The sequence below is a fragment of the Gymnodraco acuticeps genome, unplaced genomic scaffold, assembly GCF_902827175.1.
Source record: "Gymnodraco acuticeps unplaced genomic scaffold, fGymAcu1.1, whole genome shotgun sequence".
NCBI lineage: Eukaryota > Metazoa > Chordata > Actinopteri > Perciformes > Bathydraconidae > Gymnodraco > Gymnodraco acuticeps.
Genome location: NW_022990441.1, coordinates 3,042,247 through 3,067,752, shown reverse-complemented (window position 1 = coordinate 3,067,752; position 25,506 = coordinate 3,042,247). Strand labels below are relative to the sequence as shown.

General features: G+C 39.2%; 1 protein-coding gene across 1 annotated transcript in view; it reads left to right on the top strand.

Annotated features, from left to right (window-relative positions):
* The first annotated feature begins 501 nt into the window (after nucleotides 1-501).
* The window catches only part of elna (elastin a), a 48,702-nt gene continuing 23,697 nt past the window's right edge, over nucleotides 502-25,506 (top strand). Inside the window, exons 1-9 of the mRNA XM_034225575.1 lie at nucleotides 502-752; nucleotides 9,912-9,980; nucleotides 10,538-10,585; nucleotides 11,250-11,348; nucleotides 11,587-11,613; nucleotides 22,286-22,324; nucleotides 22,464-22,535; nucleotides 24,844-24,876; nucleotides 25,259-25,336. Of these exons, the coding sequence (XP_034081466.1) occupies nucleotides 677-752; nucleotides 9,912-9,980; nucleotides 10,538-10,585; nucleotides 11,250-11,348; nucleotides 11,587-11,613; nucleotides 22,286-22,324; nucleotides 22,464-22,535; nucleotides 24,844-24,876; nucleotides 25,259-25,336 (541 nt within the window). The 5' untranslated portion in view covers nucleotides 502-676. The remainder of the gene's footprint in view (nucleotides 753-9,911; nucleotides 9,981-10,537; nucleotides 10,586-11,249; nucleotides 11,349-11,586; nucleotides 11,614-22,285; nucleotides 22,325-22,463; nucleotides 22,536-24,843; nucleotides 24,877-25,258; nucleotides 25,337-25,506) is intronic.

Below are 25,506 nucleotides of genomic sequence, written 5' to 3'. Positions count from 1 at the left end.
CCTGCAGCGAGTGAGTTTGTAATGTCTTGTTCTGATAATTTATAGATGCATGCTGATAGTTGCTGTGTTCTTTTCCCTCTGCTGTTATGCTTTCTGGATCACTTGCTTAAGAGCAACAGCAGAAACATGTTGTACTGCTTGTTTTAAGAACCAACCGGGTGAACATTAGAGCCAATGAGGAAAGATAATTATTATGGTATTTGGTTTGCTCTTCTTCTGTCTCTCTTTTGACTCTCACAGATAAGTATGCTCAATATCCATGCAAATGTTTGGCAGACAGTTCAATTCCTTCTGGATGAGAGGGGGGGGGGTGTCTCTGTCTCTCTCCCTAATCTGTGTGTGTGTGTGTGTGTGTGTGTGTGTGTGTGTGTGTGTGTGTGTGTGTGTGTGTGTGTGTGTGTGTGTGTGTGTGTGTGTGTGTGTGTCTTCCCCTTTCTCTCTCTTTCCTTGCTGGCAGCAGCGTCTGTACTGTTGGCAGGAGTGACCAGAATAAAACAGCAACACCAGACATAGAGGAGAAAAAAAGCAAAGTGATCCATTGAACTCTTAATTACGTAGAGTCTCATATCTTTTCCTTTTTTTCACCTTTTCCCTACTCTTATGGGGGCTTGTGGTAATTAGTTTGAAGAGAATAAAACCAGCTGATCGGGAGAGGGGTGGTGCATTTTCCAGCGAGATGGCTAACAGAAACATTCTGTTGCTCTTCTGTGGACTCTTCCTCTTAGCACTGATTCATCCCTCTCTTCAAAGAGGTAAGTGTGTGCTGCAGGTGAACTGAGACATTTATTGGACTGCATCAATCACAGGCTTAGAACAGGTGCAATTTGATTGTGTGCCTCCTCAAAGTTTTGCTTTGTACAGTAGGTACACATATTTATATATACACCATGTATTATTTATCTGTTGCAGTGTAATGTAGTTTAAAGGTATATCAAATAAGAAATATTTGTAGGGCTAACTTTGATTTTTTTAATCTTTGAAATTAAATATTGTCTAGTCTTCTCTATCTTCTGCACATTTCTAAATTCCTGAAATGTGTTGTTCCATCCCATCATCATTGTTAGGGTTAGGGTCCCTGATGATGGGATGGAACGTAGATATTTTTTTCTTTGCATCATATTTGTTATGTCTGTTCCTGCAAATGTAGAGATTCAGCACTGTCCAGAATTTGACCAGATATTTCTGTACGGTAATTACTCTCACTGACAGTAAAACCTTTATCACTCCAGCTTGAATAATAAGAACCAACCCTGCATCATAATTGTTCGTACATTTCTGTGTCTCTCTTTTTTTTCTGTGTTCTTAAGACGGTTAAGTTGCGTTCCACCCCCACACACACACACACACAGCCACACACACACACACACACACACACACACACACACACACACACACACACACACACACACACACACACCACACACACACACACACAACACACACACACACACACACACACACACACACACACACACACACTCACACACACACACACACACACACACACACACACACACACACACACACACACACACAGTATATGTTTACATGGCTGGAGACCATGTCCTATAACGTGTCAGGAAGAGAAGGTTACCCAGTTGGTCCCTCTTTTTGCCAAAAGTCCCAGTGGACACAGTGCATGTGTGTGTCAGGTCTTCTCCTGAAGTTAGAGGACTGTTCTGTCTAGAATAAGTGAAGCAGAAACTTGCAGGTTTGAGCGCCCAGCATCAAGTGCAGTTTAAAGGTACAGCATATCTGTTTCAGACACACAGAGAGATTGTGAGCATGCGTTTCCTTTCCCTCTCATTCGACCCATGATTTTGCTGTTTCTCCCCTTTCTGCATTGCTTTGATTAGGTTTCTGGCCTGCGCTTTTACTTAGATTCTCTTGGTTATTCTGCCTCAATCTGGGCAACATGTTTAGCACCTGGGGCTGGCTATTCTAGAGTCCATTTTTTTTAAATTGTATTTATTTGATTAAAGATCATAGCTGTTTATGTTACTTATCTTCCTTTTAGATGCATTATGTTTAGCTTGTAAGATGAAAGAAAGATGACATATTCTGTCCATATAAAGTGTCATTCTTGCCTAGCTACTTTATTGGCCTCCTCTAATTTGGTCACATTGACAAAGTTCACCAAGTCTGCTTTGATCAGGTCATAGATTGTATCTAAAAATGTATTTTGCACATCTTCTCTGCCTCATAGCACTTTCATCCTTTCTTCTTTGTGCCAGACACATTTCAGTTGAGATTTTGAGGTGAACTGAAGAAAATGATGTGGTAGGTAAAGGAGCCAACATATATCAATATTGGCTTTACAGCACTTTGATCTCAAGTGATTGTTGAATCTGTCTAAACCAAACCTTTCTGTGGCGCTCAAACTCGTTCCATCTGTAACTGCGCACTCTATCTTGAGGGGAAGAATGCTCTCTGCATGGTGCAAGGGTCAATTATCTGTGAGTAACATAAACCCTATTAACACCCAATCCGGTTATTTAATGCCTATGCACAGAAAACACCTCTCATACCTGCGATATTCAACCCTTGAAATATAGTGTAGTGCAAAGCTTTTCTATCAACAAGGGTATAAGAGTTATGGTTCTAGAGGAAACATCTGGAAAGGAGTATGTTAATAAATATGCCGTCTGTCATGGTAACCTATAACGCTGTACAGGTACTTTAGTTACTTTTGCTGGAACTTCCTAGTATAATGGAGTAGGCAGACTACGCTTAAAATTTACAAACAAACATTTGTCACATGGGTACAGTTAAGTTGCATGTTATTTTGACCTCTATTTTTTTATTGCTGCATTTGATAACTTAATCAAACCCAGACAGATAGTTGATAACATTCTTGGAATAGATTTCTCAACTTAGGAATGTATTCAAGTTTGTTTGCCTTTGCCACTAACTTAAAGGTGGGGTAGGTAAGTTTCAGAAACCGGCTCGAGTGCACTAAAATTTGAAAGTACACAGCCGAAAAGAATCCGCCCCTTCCTTACAGAGCACCTCCTCCAACACACATGAACGCGCACATGACGTCAGCAGACTGGTGAAAGTGGCCGCCTGTTGCTAGCGAGTCATTGAAGTACTGCTGCAATGCACGCCCAATGACGGCACGAGATACATTTGTGCGTGCACGAGATGGAAGGCTGACAGACAAGGCGGCAATCCACAAGACAAGGCGGCAATCCAATCCGTTTAGCCGGGCCGGCTAAACGGATTGGTTGTACTTTTTACAGTATTACGGCTTCCACAGATGAAATTTTTTAATGGATTTTTTGTCAAAGCACTTCAGATATTCATTGCTATCGGGATGTTAAGAGCATTCCATGGAATATAACAAAAAGTGTATCTGAAGCCGGTTTCTCAAACTTACCTACCCCACCTTTAATAAAAGGAAGACTGATAATCTCATACAGTATTTGCAAATTTTTGTGAAAGGATACCAATGTTTATTACTTTCTTTTGCTTTAAAAACTCCCAAGTACCAAGTATCCTGTTTTACAGGTATTAACTTGGCAACAACCAACTGGTGGACTTGAGCCAAAGTCATTGATTAAGTTAATTCTGACAGGCCAGTGAAAGATGAATAAGGGGAAATAGCTCCTCTTCTTTTGTTGCAGTCTTAAAGGTTGTGGGATGTTTTCTTTAGTCCTGGTGAAAGCCAGTTTGCCTCATTTGGCATTGGTCAAGTTAAGCCCTGAGACATTGTAGGAATTCAATATTAATACTTGACACCTGCCTGGCTGTTGGTGAAGTTAAATGAAAACAGTGCAGATTGGATGGCATGACTATGTTGTCATAAAACACTTGTGATAAATTGCAGCTTTACTCCGGCTTTGCTGGTAGATACCCAAACTGATAGTGTTGAATCCTCAAGCAAGTGGTGCCTTTATTTGTATTGTGTAACGAACAACTCTCTGGTTTTAATCCCTCTTCTGGCAAAGTTCAGTGCAAACCATAGCATACTGGATTAACGTGAGACACATAAAGTGGGCATTCCAGTTCCCAACAACTTCACTCTGTAATTAAAGAAATAGACCTGCCTGAGAAGCCTTGAAGGTTTTTCTTGAGTTGAGTTTTTTTGTTCAATTTCTTCAACTTCCTTAATGTTGGACCCACAAAGGCATTTTCATTTGATGATGTCGAGGGGTTTTGTGCAATTTGTAGTGAGGTGACCTCATTCAGTAACATTTTGGGAAGGAGCCTTTTGGTTACAAGGACTGACTGTTTAAGGTTTGCGATTGTGAAAGAACTGTTATTCGATATCTTTGTTTTTTAGTCTTGCACACATTCTGGGAAAGTGTTAAGGGATTGGACAATTCAATCCTCGGTGTGCATTTTACATTTAAGCTTGTTGGCTGGCACTGAACACATTTTCTTTTTCAAAGCTCCTAGCTAAGCCATTACTAACTGTAACTACAAAGTGCAGTTTAAGAATCCAACTGTATGTCTGGGTTGTTTTTAAAAGACATGTTATTCAACTGACTGTACTTTTAATGGGTCAACTCCATGCACCATACAGTGTATACAAGAAGTGGACGTAGTCGCTATGACAATGTCCATGAGTTTGTGGACTGAGGTAATAAATCAACTGAGAAGTGTGATCATTTTTTAATTGACTTCTACACAACAGACCATTGGAGTTGCCCCCTGCTGACCAATACAAATGTTTAGGTTTAAAGTACACTGAGGTTGTCTCTTGCACTATACTCAACATTGTTACTGTCTGTAGTCATACATTTGTAAACCTCATGGACTGTATGATGCCAATTCCATCATAAATGGATGGCTCAGTTGAATCACAAATCAGTTGATTGAATGCCAACATACGTAGATATTATACTGTACAGCATGTGTACATTTTCTGTAAGGGTAATCACATAGTATTGAGTCCTCGTTATAGCTAGAAACAGTTAATACTTTGTTAAGTTCTAACTCTTACTCTGGTTGTGGAAGAAGTTCAGTCCTAGCATCTCCCAGTCAGATGTTAGAAGCACATTAACTCCGATGATTCATTCCAGCCACTCTGCAGGCAGACCTCACCGGGCTGTGAGCTCTCTCTGGGCCAGCACACTGAAAGGGCTTCTGTCACAATGTTTTCCTCTTGACCCCCCACTGCCTACTGATTTCCAAGATATTATAGGTTTACAAACAATATGACAACATGAGCACAACATTAGTATTAAAGAAACGTTTTTTCAATTCAAAGCCAGAACTGATGATAAACTGATGAGAGAAAATGGTAATAAAATCAATCTGACTAAACACATTACGTCAATATAATCAAATCCTCGGGCATGAAAATATTCTATGCTGTGTTATATTAGTTTTAGTGGGATTTCTTTTTGTGAAAGAGGGTGGGAGTAAATATGGCAGCTTTAGGCCTTTGGCATCAATACATTGGGCTAAACCAAACAAAACAGCATTTTGAAAGTATTTGTTGGGTTTTAGTAACAAAACTACTGGAGAACATGTCCAGTTCCCACATACTCTTTATAAATTCACTGCAGACTCGACAGGATGGTCCTGAATTTCTCATTCACATAAATCTAATATTTTATGCTTTCCCTGTCCAACTTTGTAAACTTATTTTCTCATTGCCAGTATAAAAGTTGAACAGTCAATATCTTGCTCAAACATTTTATTTATGATTCCTTCTCTCATTCATGTTCCTTCTCATATTTCAGATGTTGCGCCTCAACATTACATTCCTAAGTGCAATTTCATTTTTGGAAACCTAAACTTTATGACTATTTCAGCAGTTACTACTACTCAGTCATTTTGCTGCTATTAGCAGATATTGCGTCAGATCTTTTTTGGTTTAAAAGCTTCAGATAGAGGGAAAGGAGAGAAGGCACACTGTAATTTGTATCTAATTTATCACATCTGACACAATAATAGACGAGGCTAATGATTGTGTTCAATCACTGCTTATCTTTTCACAAAGTCCAGTTATGAAATACCTAAACAGAAAGTCCACATCTGTTACAGACTCAATTTGTTGTTTTAAAAGGCACATCTTATCTAATTATGTAACGATGTTCTGCCAGTTGGTAGACGATACTTCAGACACTCAAAAGCCACATTCAATAAGAACAGGATGAGAATCAGATCTTCTTAGGGGTTCAAATATGGCCGATAATGGGCTGTGAATTTGTTTGCTGGTATATACCTGCCATACCTCACACCAATGTTCTACTTCAGGGTAGTTTCACTGTCAAGGTTTGGCCTTGAAGAAAGCGACGGTGGAGTTAGGTTGAGGTCTGTTACCAGAAAAAGATGGACCAATTTATTTAAATGTTTTGAAGCTCTCCGCTCTCTTTCTCTTGCCTACAACATGCTGTGGAAAATAGACAAGGGCTGACTGATAGTGGGCCAGCTGTCACATGTCTGATAACAGGAGATTTGAAAGTGCCAACAACCACAGTGTTTGCTTCACTGCTCTGTTGCTCTGGGTTTCAGTATGAGAGCTTTCCATAGACCAAGAGACCAAACCTTCTCTTCTGGGACAGTGGTTTTGGATATTTCAAAACACAGCAAACAGTTTTCTAGTTTGCCAACATTTTATTTGAATTTCATCGGAATTGATGTCAGGTGGTCAGTGTTGATATAAACACATTACAGGGTTTTTCTCTGAAGGACTTCCCAAACAATTTAGAGTGCAGCTCTGTGATCATAAATGGTATGGTCCCATAAATCTTTGGAAACATTTGGGGATTGTCGTATTTAGCATTAGTGTTGGTGTTTTTACTCATAGCACCTTGAAAATGTTCCATCAACTCATAAATTAAATTAAATTTGTATGTAAAAAAAACTGTTATTAGACCATCTCAGCGTAGTGTTACTTTTTCAACTTAGACTGGATAATATTCATCTATCACTTTCTGTGGGCTCCATTGCCTGCATTGATATTGAAAATACTTGATAAACATGTCAATTCATACTTTCTAGGCCAGCGTACAGAACAGGACATGATGCCAAACTAAACCAAAAATGTGCTGGAAACAGTTCTTTCTACCTGCTTGCTTATGTCTGGTGGATTACGTCATTTTATCAAAATTCTAAACAAGGTAATTGGAGAGACCAAAACCACCACATATGCATATGTTGGTTACGTTAATGATTTTCTTCTAAGGCTAAGCCCTTGATCTGCTCACTGTCATTTTTGTGTTGTATAAATACACATTTAAATCCTCTAGAAACCTAAATCTGATTTTGAAATTTCTCAGCAATTGCACTGCTTTTTTTGGATTTTGGATTTAATAACCATGTGAAAGTGTCAAGTCTTGACAGGATTTTCCCTTATAAACGAAAAAGTTACCGTAAACTTCTTTGTTGTTACAAAACCATATTGCTCTTATACAGTACATACTACTGGGGTTCTTGGAAATGTTAGAAATCTCTACGACATCATCATGGGCTGAACATTGAGCAACCTAACTGCCGCCAAAAAAATCATCCACCAGTTTCATAGACTGTTTTGATAATAATAATGTGTACAATTATCTCAATCATTTTTCTCCCAATCTTTCAATTTTACTTATCTCCATTTTGCTTAACTGGCTGTATTTCTAATTTACTGATTCACTGTCGACTTTGAGCCTTAAGTTTGGGCAGATTCAAATGCAAAATGGAGTAAAGATAGATTTAAATCACTGTCAGGATTCTTGTAAATGGAATAACATCACCATCGCCTCATAACATAGTTGTCAGAGATGACTTCTAACTTGTCATCCTCTAGTTTGCTTGGCTTAACACATTCGGCTATATTTGACATTCTTATCTTTCAATAGTTAAGCCATTGTTTCAGCACGATCCCTATTAAAAAAACTCACCACCTGGTAATCATTTCAAATCTTCTTTCCAAGGATTTTTTATTAACCACCATTAATCATATAACAAACAGTTAGAGTGAACTCTTGACTGTCGACTGTACAATTCGTTTTGCCTCATCTATTCCCTTGAGCTCTGCAAGTCAATATTGTCCATCACACACATTCCAGCACATTCTCACGACCTGGCGGAGTTCACAAGATGCGTAAGCACGTGGTGATGATGATGATAATAATTAAGGAAAATTACTTTTCTTTTTGTATTAATGTAGGGAAGGTCACCTGACAAAGGTCGGTGTGTGACTACATGACTGCACAATCGCAGTGAACCTGATGCTCTCTAGCATTTGTATTGTAACATGATGGAATTGAGTGAAAGGAAAACTGGAGCAGACATTCTCCCTTTGCCCCGCTTGCTGTGTCCAGACAGGAAATCCTCTTTTTGATTGTTAAATGAAGAGCTCAATTCCAACAATCACTCAATCCCAGGCATGTGCTGCCTGCACCTGAGATCTGAAGCCAATGGCATGGACACACTGACAGAGACACAAGTACATGCATACACATTACTTGCAGTGACTTAGCCATTTGATGATCAAGTACATAACCCTGGACTTTCTTATGTTTCCCTCATTTTTATTTGAGCCTGTAGGATTGTACCTTCTCTGCAGTAAGTCCTCAGTTTTACAAGGCCAGATCCCAGGAAAACTGATTAGTTCTGCCATCGTCCATGTCCCAGACCTGGATACATTAGTACACTTTCCTCTCATCTGTCCATTCGTTCATTCATGGAATAATTTTGTGTCCAAAGCCACAGCTGCCGCCATAACGTATACTGCTGCACGAAAAAACTTAAATTATGGAATATTCGCCTACATTTCTCATGACCATACTCTAAAACCCTTGTTGGCTTTCAGAATCTGCAGTGTAGTTGCAGATTGTCTATCCAAAAAGACAAACTCTTGCTCAATTTCTTTGCTAGTCATTCCACACCTGATGGTTCTTAGCATCGGGTATATGATTAAATCTCTTTACAACCCTTCCAACAGTTGATTTTTGGAGTTTCCTGCTGGATAATGCATATCATGAGTTTGTTTCATCAATCAGCGCTGAAGTACAATAGCACAAACCAATTAAATATGTCACAGCTTGTTAGTTAAAAGGTTAAAGCATTTTTCAGTGCATTTGAGTAATAGGCACACCTAATTCCCAACATTTGCCTCCTTAGGTGACAAACTGGTAATGTTTTCCCCCCAGTGTCTACACTCAGTGGGCAGAACAAAGCTCAGTGTTCACACAGTATTTGCTAATAAAATATTATCGCCTTTGACATGTGGTTTAAATTAATTGGCCTCCCACCGCATGCAATTGCCATTAAACGTAATCATAGTGATCCTGTAGCCCTGTTCTCTCCTCTGCGTTTTGTTTTTATTGATATGAACCAGGTTTTTCCCTCAAATAAATTGATATTTCTGGCCTCAGCTCACCAGTCTCGTAGGGCTTAGCTTTTAGTCATCCCATAACAACTAGAGGGAATTTTTAATCGTCCCGTTATTTTTATTTCATTGCTGTTTCTTGCACACATGAGGCCACCATGTCTGGGATCCAGAACGACTCTCTCAGGGGTTTCTCTGCATGGGTTGATTCCAGAAATCTGTCATGAAATGAGGTTAGGGGATGCAGGTGGGGGTGGCGGGTGTCCACAGTACTGCAGCAGCTTTCCAACTGCAATACCTCATCAGTAGGAATACAATTAGAACGTTCTCATGATCAAACCTATAACGTTTAGTTTCTTTGCTTTCACTTTGGCTGGAACTGCTGTGTTCACATTTCAATATGCTGCCCATCACCTGACCTGCCCTTGGGCACATGTTTATGCCAAGACAGATTTCCGTTTTGGTGTCAGAGATGATGGAAGTGTTAGAGAATGTTTATCTAATAAAAGGGGGGTCATTGTTCAGAAATGCTGTTCATTGCAATAAAATAATAATCAAAAAGACATGGACGGCTTAGATGGTGTCATGCGTGTTGTTGATAGAGGATGACCTATGCATTCTCTCTTGTATGTTTCAGGTGTGTATGTACCACCTGGTACTGGGATTGGACCAGGAGGCGCCGGACATGGAACTGGATTCTTTCCAGGTAACAGAGCCTCTGCTGACTGCCTGGACAGTTTAAAGAGAATAATCCACAACACAGCGACAAACAAAGTCTGTTGGTGTTTAGCAGACGTAGAACAGTTAAAGTATACCAGTTAAGACCAGAGGTTTTACTGAAAGTTAACACAGATCGGTATAACAAATATCTGAGTGATGTAGTAATTCATTGTTTTACTCAAAAGATAAAATAATTAACACGTTTTTTAAAATAAATTTCACGCCTTTAGGATCATGCAACAGTAATACTTCCTACAGTTGCAAATAACTCACTTTATTCATTGCAGTATGTATTATGGATAAGTTTAAATAAATATAATTGTAAAGCTCCTACAAGCTGTATGGAGCTTTGCACTCTCATAGTAAAGAAACAAATGCAGACAATGCCACAAGACGCTACAATACGCTCAATCAGGGTGTCCTGTAACAAAGTAAGACTTCGGATGGTGTAATATTAAATTGCTTAGCCAAAAAACTGTACATTACATCACTACATGTACGCATACCATAACTATATACTTTGTATGATTATTATTTTACAAGGGTCTGCTGGAGGAGTCCCTGCGGGCTATAAACCAGCAAAAGCTGCAGGTGAGTAGAAGAGACATTCGATTTATGATCCTTTCCCCCATCTCCTGTATAAGAATCGTATCTGGTTTATCGTGCACTGGTGCACTTCTGTTTCCCTGCTTGGATATAAAAAGGGAACACTGTTTATTAGTAGGGAATTATATTGTCAAATATTTAGAAATCTGTATTACTTACATTACTAAGTTTCTCTGCATGTTGTATAGCCAGGAGTACTAAAGCCATTACTGCAGGAAGAACTGAACTTCAAGAAGAAATAATTGTATAAAACCAAATCCCTTGTCAATACTCAGCTTCGGTCTGGTCCGACCTGCATGGCGGTAACACATGCACACACTTCCTTGTCACAATACCACAAGCTTAGAATTAAATGCTCAGAACATTGCTGTAGCAATAAACAATTTGTGTTGAGCCAACCACTGTTATTGAGTCATTTTATTGGAAAACATTTTGAGGTTTGAGGTCTGCAAATGTGTGGCCGGTTACATATTTCACTTGTACAAGCTTAGGGGTGAGTAATGGTTATCATAATCTTAGAAATGGAAAGCCTAAGTAATGACGATTACAACATGACCACAAGGCAAGAACATTATTAGCAGATGATAGCAATGCATTTTGACAACAATAATGACAATATGATCACAATCACTGTGTTTGACCCTGACAGTCGGAGGTTATGGAGGTGGGGGCCGTGGAGTAGGACCAGGGGGTCTGGTGCCAGGAGGCGTCGGGCACGGTGGCCTGGGCGTTGGAGGACTGGGAGCAGGTAAGAAGATGACAATTAAAACTTGTTGTCACTAATAGTTTGCCTTTAACATCTTAATTGGCCTTTTAAATTGAGTTTTTAAATCATATCAACACACGTTTTTAATTATTGGTAACAGAAAATGATTATTGTCATACACGGTATATACTGTACACAAGAATATATGAGAATATGGACAGTTTTGATAAAGGGCAAAAGCGTAGCCTCACATGTGTTTTTACTTGTTTTCGCCCAACAGGACAAGGTGGAAAGCCCCCTAAACCAGGTTAGTTACATTTCTGCTCTTTATTGAGTTTTGTGGTCTAACTTAATAGAAAATATACTTTGTATTTTGTATGTGCATGTATTAAAATGGAAACATTTATATTCATTTATATAAATATGTTAGATTTGAAAACGTATTCCTAACCATGTGTTGTTACAGTACACTAAATTAAAGTTCAATGAGGTAAAAGCTATAAAGCCGTAAAGGTGAACAGATTGTTGAATGGAATACTCCTTTGCAATACTTGCACTTTTAAAGAAAGGAAATGTATTTGTATGGGGTGGAAAATGTTTATTTAATGTATAAACCACAATAAGTTCACACACCAATAGAATAGGGAGACATGCACGGATTCAGGGAAGGGGCTACAGAGTCTTTTGATGGGTTGTCACCAAGTTTTCTTATCACAAAGTTGCTTGGCAGCTGTGGGGCATCCTGACAGGGTGGGTTGATGCAGATATTTCCAGGAATGTTACACCTCTGCTGCATGAGGGGGTGGTGATTGGCAAACGGGCATCAACGCCTGACTAACAATGGTGCCAGGGCACTGATTAATGTTATTGTAATGTTAGACCCCTACAATATCTGGAAACCCCCGTGTTGAAATTGACCGTGGCCCTTCTCTCCGATATCATACAGTAAATATTTTCCTTTGCTGTATCCCAGTCTGCACTGCATTGCTGTGTGAGCAATGTTTAGCCATAGCTGAATTTCCGTAAGCATTGCTGATACTATCTTGGCTTACCTCTACGTGTCGACAAAGATAAAGAAACAAGCAACCGTTTTATAGACTCTGGAGTGCCACACCTTCGCCCTTAAGAGCAGTTACAGGGGAGCCATTTCATGAAAATGACCTAATATCAAGTATTTGGTAGAGGTTTGTTTTGGCTGGTGGCAACAGAGCTGTGTGGGAAATATTGCTCTGGCTTTTGTATGTATTTAAGTTCTTCCTCTAGTGTGTGGCACAGGATGTTAAAGGCAGTTCCTTGTGTTTTTTTAAGTAAGTGCTGTTTGGATCTAGGTGTTCCCTCCATTACAAATCTCTTAACACAGAGCTATGGGTCATTTCAGGTTTTCTTAAAGGTAACAAAGGGCTTCAAATCCCTAAGGGGTTGTAATAGATTATGTAATATATATTATTTTTGTAGTTTTGTTCTGTAATCCGTGAATTTCCCTTTCCAATAGCGTTTACTTTTCATTTTGGCCTTATTGCATTCCATCAGATATAAAGCTATCCAAATTTGGATATGACAACTTTTTGCATATCTTACAAGTAATATCTCCATTACTATTCAAATGCACGTCCACAGTACAGCAGCAGGTAAGACTCTTAATGGCAGGTTAAATCTATCTGCATTAGTTAGTCAGTCTTTGGCTTATGTTGCAGAACACATGCCATAAGAATTGATATGCTACAAGCTCATGAAAATCTTCGACCCTTGTATTAACCATTAGTATATAAAGCACGATTCTGGACACACAAATGCAAACAACTACTCTTAGATGCACAGTCACACACACATTAAGAGAGCTGCCATTCATTCTTATGTGGAAGCCTTGCAGGGACATTCCACAGATATGCACCTTGCTTGGCCAGTAATGGAGAACAGCAGCTGGCTATGTGAGTAGCGTGACTGCAGTGAATTGCAGCCCAGCTCATGCAAGATCTTGTAAATGTCACACTAATTGTGAAGGCTGTCAGCATACAGCTTTTGACAATACACTGAAAGTTGGAAAGAAGAACTTCCTCTTTATGAACAGCTGTTGGACACCCTCTCCTCACCAGTCCTCATGGTGTGATTGCCAAAATTAGCTTTTTTATGCTAGCCTCTTGTCACTTTCAGACAATATTAAGGCAGTTTATAACGGACAAAGAGGTTTTTGCTCTCGGTGTAGTTTTACTCTACCATATACAGTTTGTGGGAGATGTGTGTGAAAACAATTATGTCTGTCAATTATGTCTGACTAAAGTAATGAATTTGACGGCTAGCTGGCAGTGTGTTGTTTGCAGCTTGCCTGAAGTTGGTATCATCAGCTAGCCAGAACAAAGCCTCCCTGAGGCGCCGAACAAAAAGGTGGCATTCGTAGAAGTTATTGCACTAGTTTATGTTATTTTTGCACTTGCGGAAATTGACAATGTCAGCTTAATAATATGAGCATACAACATAACATTGTAATGCAATACATCTCAGCAGCACCACAAACCACAGCCTGCTTCCATTAAAGTAGGATTTATTGCTGGGTTTACTGCATGATATTTAGATAAGTATTACAAATAAACTGAAGGCTGAGTTTATATTGTTCTCACTACTTATCTCACCTTTATTTTGGCTCTTCCCTGCCACTGAGTTATCATAACAATGTAAAGTAATGGAAAATAGTCCCCGCAATTAGATACAAGATAAAATTGCGCTTAAAGATGGAAATATCTATATACTTTAAGATGATAGATTACATTGGTCAATAACACAACAGGTCTACAAGTTCTGCAATCTTGGATCCTTCTGTGACTACAGACAAGCCTGCAGAGAGTACCTATACAAATACCTGTAATTAATGATTTGAAGTTTGTATAGCCTGTGGCCAACACAAACGATTGCTCACTTAAAGGCTGTATCTAGAAATATTCCTCTTTTGTAGGTAATCAAGAACATTGTTATAGCACCCCTACCCTCTCATTTCAACTGCACTGTTTGGATCGCTTACAATAATATGTGAATCCAATATGCAATTTAAAACGCACAGCCTTTCAGTACACCTGGTTCTTCTATTTTCAAAACCTTCAAACCCTCTGGAACATATCAAGGTCATTGTTTAAATTAACGTTGAGTGTCCTTGGAAATGCATGGCAATGGAAAGATGGAAGGGATATTGGGAGGACAGAGAAGAGACAGGGCTGAAGCGAGGAGGACGGAAACAACCAATAACTCTTGAGAACAAACCGTATACTATATATACACATACCACACACATTATATGCATATTCATTTACATAACTCACATGCTTAGAGAGCTTGATGAAAGGAAGGACACTGATGGATTGAAGTGTTTAGCCAAAAGAAGATGAACTTGGAGGAGGTTTAGTCTCCTGGAACACATGTGCTTCTCATTACTGGAGCTCAGACCTGTCCTCTGCTTTCAGAGACTGCAAGCATCTGCCTGTAAATGCGTATAATGCAGTGTTCAAAACATGGACACAGACATACAAAGACACACACCACAAGTTACTTTAACTGTTGGTTATTCAGACACTATACATAATTATGTGAAAGAAGGCCTTTTCCTCTCTTCTTTCCTCCACAATTCCCTAATGTGTCCTTAAAAAAAAGTCTCAGTTTCCAAGTGTTAAATATCTTGGAAGCTAGACTGTCTGCAGAGGACATCAGAATTAGCCCACCCAATATACACACAGCAATTACTGTGTATATTCACATTGGAAATGCCTGTTGCTACCCAAATCGTTTTTTTTTTGGGATGATGTCACAAGATGTTGTTAGTGTCTTTTAATAATCTCCTTAATTTTTCCAAAGAATAAAATGAAATTGGCATAAAGCAAGAGTAAGATAAGGCTTTATTAGTTTTAAATTGTGTCTAATCAGTCACGCTAATTACAATTTCTAACTTCTCACAAATTGAACCAATGCTTTCACTATGACTCCATAACAGCATCCTGGCCTTTCACCAGCCTGTTCTGTTTGCATGATAGTTTTCCAGTGACTATGTTACCACCGGTCTAATTTCTTTCCATGTTCGCTGTGTTGGTTGATGAGCCATCCCGTCTCATCGCATGCTCTCACAGCCTCTCCCCTGCTCCGTTGGCCAGGAGGCCTGGATCATGGAGCGCTATCGTTGTCCATCTGGCAGCACAGCCTGAGTGTTGTTTATGTAGTGATGGAGAAAGAGTCCAGGAAGACAGATCACCAGTTGAAGGACCTTCTTGTAGTTATTGTAAATCGAAGTCTGTTAAACCTGAGAGCCTGTTTAGTGGATTTGTGGCTGAGTAAGTAATTACAATGAAGTTGTCTGAGCCAGTCGAAGTTATTTGTCCCCCACTGGGCAAGTATAGAGGTAGCTGATCAAATTGTGCAACACTGTTATTGGCATATAAAGATTAGGAACACGGTTTATGATCAAGGATTTACACATATCTTACAGTATATCTGAGTTTAAGTGTAATGCAGGCTTGCAGTTGTTTTGCAACTTAAAGGTCCCCTATTATACTGTTTTTCATCAATATCTTATAGGTCTCAGATATATACAAAACATGTCTCTGAAGTGTTTGGCTCTAAATACCAAACAGATCACCCATTGTAGCATCCCATAATCCCCTCTGTTTCAGCCCTGTTTCAAAAGTGCTGATTCTGTGTCTGTTACTTTAGATGAAAATAAGGAGCTACCCCCCACGCCCCTCTGAGAAATATTTGGTTAAAAAGAACACAATGGTGCTCTAGGAGGAGATTCAGGTGATAAGGTGGCCGGTGTTACCTTGGTTGGTGATTGGCTAATGGGTACACAAGCCAAAGAATTGTTATGACATCATAAAGTGGCCGAAATCTGATCAGCTCATTTCCAGACAGGTTTTTATATAAATGGATCAGGACAAAAAGAGAGAGAATCTTTTTTCCTGAAACTTTCAAAAGGGGACACATGTTTATGTATAAAATACATGAAAATGTGGATTTTGTATAATAGTTGACCTTTAAAGCAAGGCTTTTGAAACGTTGGTTTATTTATTTTTCAGTACATTTGTAATGATGTGAGTCGCCTATCATATCACCTTAGTGAAATGTTCTGGATATCTGGATTATCCAATACTTCCCCAGATTCAGTGCTGTATTAAATGACTTCAGCTTTGGCCTTATATAGTATCTCTACATACATGTAATGTACAACTTGGTAACAGCGATCCAACTGTCAGTGACAATGTATCTATTGCTCACTTTTTCTTTGTAAAGTATCCCATATGTTTGTAATAGTGAAATGCTTTAGATGACTGCACAATGATCACAGCCTTTATAATGACTCAGGAACTTTGAAAATCGTTTTGAGGCTAACCCCATGAACCTAATATCAGTGGTTCAATATGCATGATTTAAGCCGAGCTGACCTGTAGAGCACTGGTCTAAACCATGAGTTGTCAGAAAAGTATTCAGCAGAATAGCAGTTACATGCATATGTGGAACATCTGGAGGAGGAAACACACTCGGCCAACTGTACATACCATTGTCATAGCTGTGTTTGTTTACTGGTTATCACACCCTATCAAATATTCACATAATTAACTTCTCTAGACATAGAACTTCAGCAGTTTTTTCAAAATTAGATTCTTTGGGTTTTACTGTATACTCCAATGCTTGCAGTTTGTTTCTGCCGTGTCTGAATGGCTTTCCAGAACATGCTGTGTGTGTGTGTGTGTGCCAAGCTAAAATGGGTAACGGTATAAGCACCGGCTTAGGGATACAGACATACTCAGAGGCTCAGTGTTGGCAGAGTAACTGTGACATTCCTTTAAAAGTGGTTAAAAGTGGAACAGAAGAGGATCTCAACTCTCACAGAAACTGCAACAAGAGACAAGTCTTGGTGAAAACTAATAGCATATCTTGTTCTGCTCTGTATAACTTGTGGCAACAATTACATCACAAACTCAGTGAATGTGTTGTAATGCATGGTATACAAATTAGCACAGTTTGAATTAAGGAACAGCAGTAATGGTCTTTGAACAGATGTGTTTGAACTGATGCATGTGTGTGTGGGGGTGAGAGACTCCCAAGGACTCAGGCTGGTGAGATCAGACCACCACAGACGCCATTGGGCAAAGCAGCCGAGTTTGGCACAGTGGCACTGCTTGTAATCCTCATAGCGTGTAATAGGGACTTTCACAGTAAACCCTAATTTTGTAATATGCCTGAGAGATCATGTTACTTGACGACAAAATGTGGGGGTTGATGAGATCCTCAAGTTTATTCATCATTGTTAGTACTTACAACACATTGAAACAAAGAACAGTCTCTTCTTTAGTTTGATTTACTTGTCACCTATAAAGATTTACAAATGATGTTCACACTGATTTTAACCTGAAGGCTGCCCCCTCATGTTGGATAATGAGGCACCCTTTCACTGTTTGTCTCTAGAAGCTCTGACAGTTTTGCACTTGGGGTCATCTGGCAACGAGGGAGGCTGAGGCTTTGGGACCTCTCATAGTGTCAATGACTCCATGGAAAAGGAAATCGAAAACAATAAAAGGCTTGCCGCCAAAGTCGGCTGGCTCCAAACCAGCCAGAGGTGAAGAGAGTTTGTTTGTAGTGGTGTGACTGTTTGAACGCCTGATTAGTCCAACATGCGACCGGTCCAGCTTCTCGCAGTTGGTTCCTGTGACTGACAGCACAGAGAACCTGGAAGTGACAAGGAGCAGGGGAGGTCACAGGAGAGCGTTAGGGTGTCCACTTGTCTCACGCGATATGGAATCACTACAGCACCTCGCACCATTGTGCTCTCATCCAGCGTGTCCTGCGTCAACTCAAAAGAATGTAATCTATCCAGCAACTTGGAGGTGGAACAGTGTGATAATTTGACACTGATTTAAATGTGGTGTCATGATAATGGACTTTGCTCTTAAAGTTAAAATGGGACCACAGCCGGAGAACAGAATTTCAGAGTCAGTCAGAAGGGACTGCTTCTCTGGCGACCTCCACAGAGCCTTTGAAGATAAAGTTATCATGACATTTGGGAAAATTGTAGCATTAGCATGACCAAAGAATGCCTCTGTGCTTCTTGCCACTTTTTTTTTACTCTTTGTGTTTATGGTTTACCGGTTTGTTGAAGAATCACAATTGATCATTTTTCTGTGTCCTGCCCGACTTCTTTCTCACCAACAGTATTTTTAAAAGGTTAAGGTAGACATAAAATACATTTTTCTGTCTCCTGGTTTTTTACTAAACAAAGATTTGTTCTTAGAACTTTTCCCTGATTAAATATGAGCTAAAACAAAGACTATGGTGAAAAACAAATACCCCAAATTTCTTGGACCTTCCAGAGTTCAAGCCCCAAAATGTGCTTTCTGAGCGTCTGCTGTCAGTTACCGTGGATCTCTGCCATGGAATTCCTTGCCCTCTTAAATTAAACCCTTCACCAGGCCCAGCTGGTTCACAAAGTAGGGAGAAGGGGAAGAGGGGAGATGGAATGGAGCGAGTAAATCCATCTTTCACTTCTCCAGTTTGTCAACCTCTGCTTTTTGCCATTAACACTTCATGTCTGGTCGGCGCAACTCCTGAGGCGTCTTTTGGAGAGGAGAGAAAAGGACGCAGAAATTGGGAGAACAAGTAAGAGAGAGGAACTAAGAGCTGAAGACAATGTTTTGATTAATGTCTCTTGTATTCCCCTGGTCTGAAACAGAGGATTACCTTACCTAACCCCAGTGGAGCATGAACAAAACAAATTGCCGTTTTGAGATTGAACCCAGATATATCTGTGCTTACTGGCTCACATCCATCACTTGTACTGGACCCAAGTTTGACAACATGACTGGTGACTGAAAGAACCAGCCATACTGTCTGGCCAGTTTTGTTCCAGTGTCAGTCTTCAGTGTAAATACCAACGCACAAGACATGGTACGGCAGGAGGCGATGAATATTACAGCTTGTCCCTCAACACATTCCTTCATTGTCAGAGAATGTCAAGACTTACTTGTGTACCCTTGCTGAGGTCATACTGTACCTTAACCTCTCGCCACAAATGAATCACCATTGTAGGGTGATGCTAAATTATTCACTGACACGTCATCCTACATTTCACCTCAATAACCTTCAGGTGCACTGCACAGCTGGGAAAGCCAGTGGTCTTTTCTGAATGGAAACTGGCTAGTAAGCCATGTGTCTATCACCTTCTTTTTTTTTTTAAATGAAGGAAACTATGATGCATTGCAGTACTGCATCACTTACCTTCTAATATCCTTGGCCCTGAATCCTCCCTCCTGTGTAGTATTTGGTTTCGGTCCCCTCCATTTCATATTCTGAGTATTGACCTTTTCTAGGATTCCTTTGTCCAAAGCCCAAGACAGTTGGGGGTTTCAAATGGTCTCTGTGGCTTTTTCCTATAATGCCATGATGATCACAAAGAAAATAAGACACTACATAAGTCTACAGAAATCCTTCAGCTTGTCAGCAATCAAGAAATACTGGGAGCAGGACCAAAGAAACGAGATGAAATGATATCACGGCCATGGTGCAGACTTTCGATTTGTGTGGTTCAAGAAAACAAACAACATTGCTGTAGACTTCCAATAATATGTGAGCTAAAACAGGTCTATTTGTGTGAACTGACATGTTGCAACAATAATAGTTTAACAATAGAACAGAGAGCTCTTGTATAAAAACTCTACCCCAGTTCTAGCAAATATACAATCAGTAGATGCCAAAGTAACAGTGGTCCAGATTTTGTTAGCATGTCCACTCACTTCCACCCCAGTTCTAGCAAATATACAATCAGTAGATGCCAAAGTAACAGTGGTCCAGATTTTGTTAGCATGTCCACTCACTTCCACCCCAGTTCTAGCAAATATACAATCAGTAGATGCCAAAGTAACAGTGGTCCAGATTTTGTTAGCATGTCCACTCACTTCCACCCTTATAATTCCCAATCTCCAGGGTAGAATTTGTTACTTTGGAGCGTATTATTTGTCCAGTGTTGTGATGTCAGAACTACACACGATAAACCTTGCATCTGTCAAGGCCTGCACTCATGGTCGCACACACGGACACACACCCTCTGAGGCTGACTTCTGCGTGTCTGCATCTTGTCTCCTGATCTCAAATCAGAGAGTTGAGCTCAACGTGGCAGGTGCTGGCCCTGAGGAGGGCTACCAGAGCCAGTTGGGGTGATGCACAGGTTGGCCAGATGATGGATGACTAACCGAAACGTCTCTGCTCTCTCTTCATGTATCGTCTCCCATTAACATACATCATCTCTGTTGCGCAGACTATGCATATATTCCAACACTCATGATGACAAACATAAACCACATTGGACATTCTGTAATCCGAAGGCCAGACCAGACAGAACTTTTTTTGAAAGACAAAAAAAATGTTACAGACATCCTGTAACGATCTTGTTTTTTTCCTTCACATTTTTGTAGGCATGTGGAGCTGACTGATAAAAAAAAGATGGACAAATGAGACAGATTCCTTGTGTCAATGCAAGATGCACTGGATAAATGAAAGCCCAATATCAGACTGATTTATATAATAATTGATTACTGTTGTTATTACTTTGAGGTGTGTCTTGGGATGGTTGAGCAATCGAGGCGTATCGAGCAGAAAGCTTTGAAGGAGATGGATTATTGAAAGGATTCTTAGTTTAGTGTTTGGGCTCGCATTGCATGCTTAATCTGGCAAGGCCAGTGCCCACATTTGTTTTGACTAAATCATGAAACTCCACACTTCCAACTTTATATCCGTGTCTCCCTGCACATTCCTGATCTTCGTCAGTATCATTACCTGCACCTTGCCCTCCAGTCTGACCCTCCCACTCCTCACCTCCTTCCCTCAGCTGGTTTCCCATGCTCAGTTGCACTCACCCTAGATTTAGTTGGCTTAAACATATTGATGAAAACAAGATCCTTGGTGGAATTGCTTGCTGGCAGCTTTCAAATGTCCTCTTGTTTAAAAAAACAGTCATTACTCCAACATGTTTTTCTCTGATTGGGGAAAAAGCAGTTCACAGCCTCTATTAATACAACTCGTTTTTTTTGTTGAAAAAAAATACAGAGTTTTGTGTATACATTTAACAAATGTTAAGCATGAATTTGAACATTTGTTTTACATGTCAGACCTATACAATGTTTTTTCCCTCTATTTCATATCAGCCACTTAACCCAAGCAGTGCAATAATTCACTTATAAATATTTCTAAGTATTTCTAAATGTTTTATCTTCTCATGACAATTTTACATGTGTATGTTTTAAGACTTATGGCCACGATAAAATACAATTGAGTTTGAAATTCAATATGTGTAATGGTATCGTCTGTGGTTTCACTTTTCTGGGTTTTTTATTTTAAGATTTGGATTTATTTTTCATGAGCAGGTGATGAGCATTTAATTTCATGTCCTTTCCCTCTTTCCAAACGTATTTAAAATTCTCTTTCTTTGTGCTCAATACATTTGCTCTTGTCAGCAACGAGATACCAAAGCTGGGATATAACTTTAATTGTGTGTTAAATCCGGCCAAAAGCTTTAGCCGCCCAGAGATTAGTTTGAAGCTTTTGGTATCAGAAAGAACAGACTGCTCCCTCCAGTGTTTAGATGACAGCATGACCAGATGATCAAGCATATTTCATGTTTGGTCTATCATGTTTCTGACTCACTGGGGGTCAACTCTTTCCCCGCCTGGGTGCAGTTCTTGGCTCTAAAAACATAAATGTTTTCAATCAAACCTAATCAAGCACACATGATATTGTGTAATTTTTCATGTGCCTTATTTTTTTTGAATACATTAGGAAGGATAAATTACAGGTACATGTCTTGATGAAAGATTGCGTGATGTTTTTTATTTAATGATAATTACTGCTGAATAAATCACGTTTCTCTTATTATTGCTGTCATCTGCAATGTGTTACAATATTTCTCATGTTGTTCCTTTCTCTTTACTCAACTGCCTATATATCATTTTCTCGCCAAGGTTACGGCAATCTAGGAGGCGGTGGAGGTTATGGAGGAGGTGAGTTTGTGTCATTTGGAATTAAAACTGAAATTGCTGGTGTGTGTAACATGTAGTTTAAAGATGGTTATAACACCATATTCTTTATACCACAATAGATTATGAAACTCACTCACCTTTGCCCTTTTGTTTCCTTTAGGTGGTTATGGTGGATATGGTGGAGGAACTGGAGGCTTTTTCCCAGGAGCTGGACAGAAGGCTGCTAAAAGAGGTACAGCAGAGGGCAGAACATGTTTGGGTAGATATTAAATATACATCCTATAAGGGACCAGCTAATGGTACCTTATTGATGGGTTGGTATGCTATGTTTAAACAAATAACGGACGGCAGTCAGATTGTCAAACTTTCAGAGTCTAATGAACTTTTTGAGACCCAGCGTGACCTTTAAACTAAAGTATTGTATTAACGTCAACTACTCTATAGCACTCTATTGTAGTTGTACATCAGTAAAAATAGACATTCCCAAATAAATACTTTACCCCAAAAGTGCAGTTTATTCCAAGTCTCATTTTACCAGTCACTGCTTGCGGAGATCATGCATGTGTTTTAGAAATAGTGAGCGTATGACTTGATAAATGGCACTTGGATTATTCTGCAAGCGTTGTGTGAGAGTTTGTAAACACAGTTTTACTATTGTTTACTGTTTAAATACTGCCCTCATATACCTCAAGTCACCAAGAATTGTTTCATTTTTTTAAATCTACATCATCATGAAAACATGCATGAAAAAGATTCTTCCAGAATTTAAGGTAACAAGGGATGAGTCATTAGTATAAAACATATTTCTTTAAGTTTATAGCTGCTTTCAGTGTGTTTAACACTTTAACTTTGTTGCTTCAGCTGGTTGTATCATTTACTCAAAAATGATTTTGAAGATATCAATTACACTTGAACAACATGACCCCTGATGTTGGTCTATTTCTTAGTAGTTAAAAAAACATAAGATAGATTTGTGTATCAATATTTACTCTAGGTTTGAATTCCTTGTGTATTGTAGACACTGATCATATTCCACATGTCTGTTTTAAGATGTGTGTTTTGATGGCTGCAGTGATAATATGTGGCTTTCCACTTTGTTTCAACCTTTCAGTTTAAATGCCTCAAATTAGAAAGCTTGGTTCTCATATTTCCTTTTTTGGCTTGTAGTAAAAGATCCCTGCAGAGGTGAAATGGAAATTGTGATCTTTTAAAAATGTATATTTGGAACCACAAAGATGATCTCTTCCTTGTGTTGAAAAAACTTAAAGTCTGTGCTTTGTCTGTGTGCGCACACTACGTGCTTGAAATTATGGAGTCTGATTAAGCATGGACTTGTTGTACCGTGGCGAAGAGCCTGCTATTAAGTATTGGTTGGCAACGACCACACTGCAGACCCTAGAGTCAGTCTGTACTCCTTTCATGACACTCAAAACAACAATGATTCTTCAAAGCTAAAGAGCGCAGACAATACAAAACATTCCCTTTCCAAATGTTTCCTCATCGAATCTCCCAGAAGACATACTTAAGGCAGTGCGCAATGTCTGCCCGGCAATGTCCGGGGAGTTTAAGATGACAAATGGACTAAAAAGTTTCAACAAACAAACCAATGTGTTTTATCCTGCTGCCAAACTCCCTTATGAGTTAAGTTCATTTCCTGCAGGGGCCAAATAAATGAGGCATTTGATGAGGCAAGGCTAATGCCAGGCATGCTGGCTGACTATACTGATTTGATTTAAACTCAGCCATGTTGCTTTTGATCATAGCATGATGACAGGCGTGTACAGCCCGATTAGCTGCTCTCTAGTATAGCAGTGTTCAGTCCTTCGATGGCTCCCTGCTGAAATGAACCTGGCACAAGTAGCCTGCTCATCCCTCTGCTCAGCACCACAGGGCCCTCCAGTGGCCATGGGATGTAACACTACTCAGTATTTGTTTTGTAAGGTTTGCTTTACTCTTATGTTCACAAAATGTTTGAATGGCTTTATCCTCAGACCTGTAAATGTATATCAATATCTTCTTTTTACAGTGGTGCTCAGTAACTAAGTACATTTACTATAGTACTTTGCTGAAGTACAATAGTGATGTACCTTAAGAATTGTCCATGTCTGTTTCTTACTCAACTACAATCGATAGGCAAATATTTTACTACATGTGATTACTTTGCTTTAAAAAAATGAAATAAATACTTAAATACAAATAAGTATCATCAGTTACTTTAGGTTAGGATTAACTTTACATCCTTTGGTAGAAAATCGCAGTCAACTGTAAAACTATACTAAAGTAAAACATTTTTTAAATAATTGAAAGCTTTACAATTAACAATAAAGTAATGAACACATTAATAAATCAATAATACTAATTACTCAATAATGGTATGTTTATTATTCTAAAATTGTCTGTTGTACAGAATGAGTACTTTTGGTTTTGGTACTTTAAGTATATTCTGATTTAACATTTAACAAGTAACATTTCAATGATCTGACTACTGAGTACTTCGTCCAATTTTGTGTTTTTCTGTCTGTGTACTTTTACTTCAACAGGCGCAGGAACTGGATCCACAGTACCTGTTGGAGGCAAGACTAACACATCATTATTTTTTATTACATTTTGCACTGTTGATGGTCATAACGTGATTTCTGCCTCCCAAGGACTTCAACAACAATTAGCATTCCTTTTGAAACTGCAATGCTTTAAGAATTCGACAACATTGCAAACCTCAAATTGGCTCTTTGTTCAAGCTTAGTTCTCTGACCGGGAGCAACTTTCAGCTGCAAATATAGTACTTATCCCTAATGTATTTTAGAAACACTTTTTTAGTTAGTAAAGTGTTGAGAGTCCTTGGGAGGCAGAACCCACAGGTACAGTTTGACTCAGCTTCTGGTCAAAGTAGATGCTTATGTTGTTCACCTTTATATAATTGTTGTCAGATGTAGTAACTTTTCGTCTTTTTTTCAGGACCTGTTATTCCTCAGATGGGCCTTCCAGGAGGGGGTCTTGGTGGTGGTCTCGGAAAGAAAGCTTCCAAAGTGCCAGGTTTGTTAGACTCAACCACTAACTGAAAAGGCTGAAGTAGGCAGACAGGATGCAATTTAGTAGACGGCAAAACACCATCTAATTGTTTTTTTCATTCATATATTCATCATGTATTTAGTTTCAAATGTATCCCAAAATATATCCTTTACATAATTGCACTTTTTTTTAAA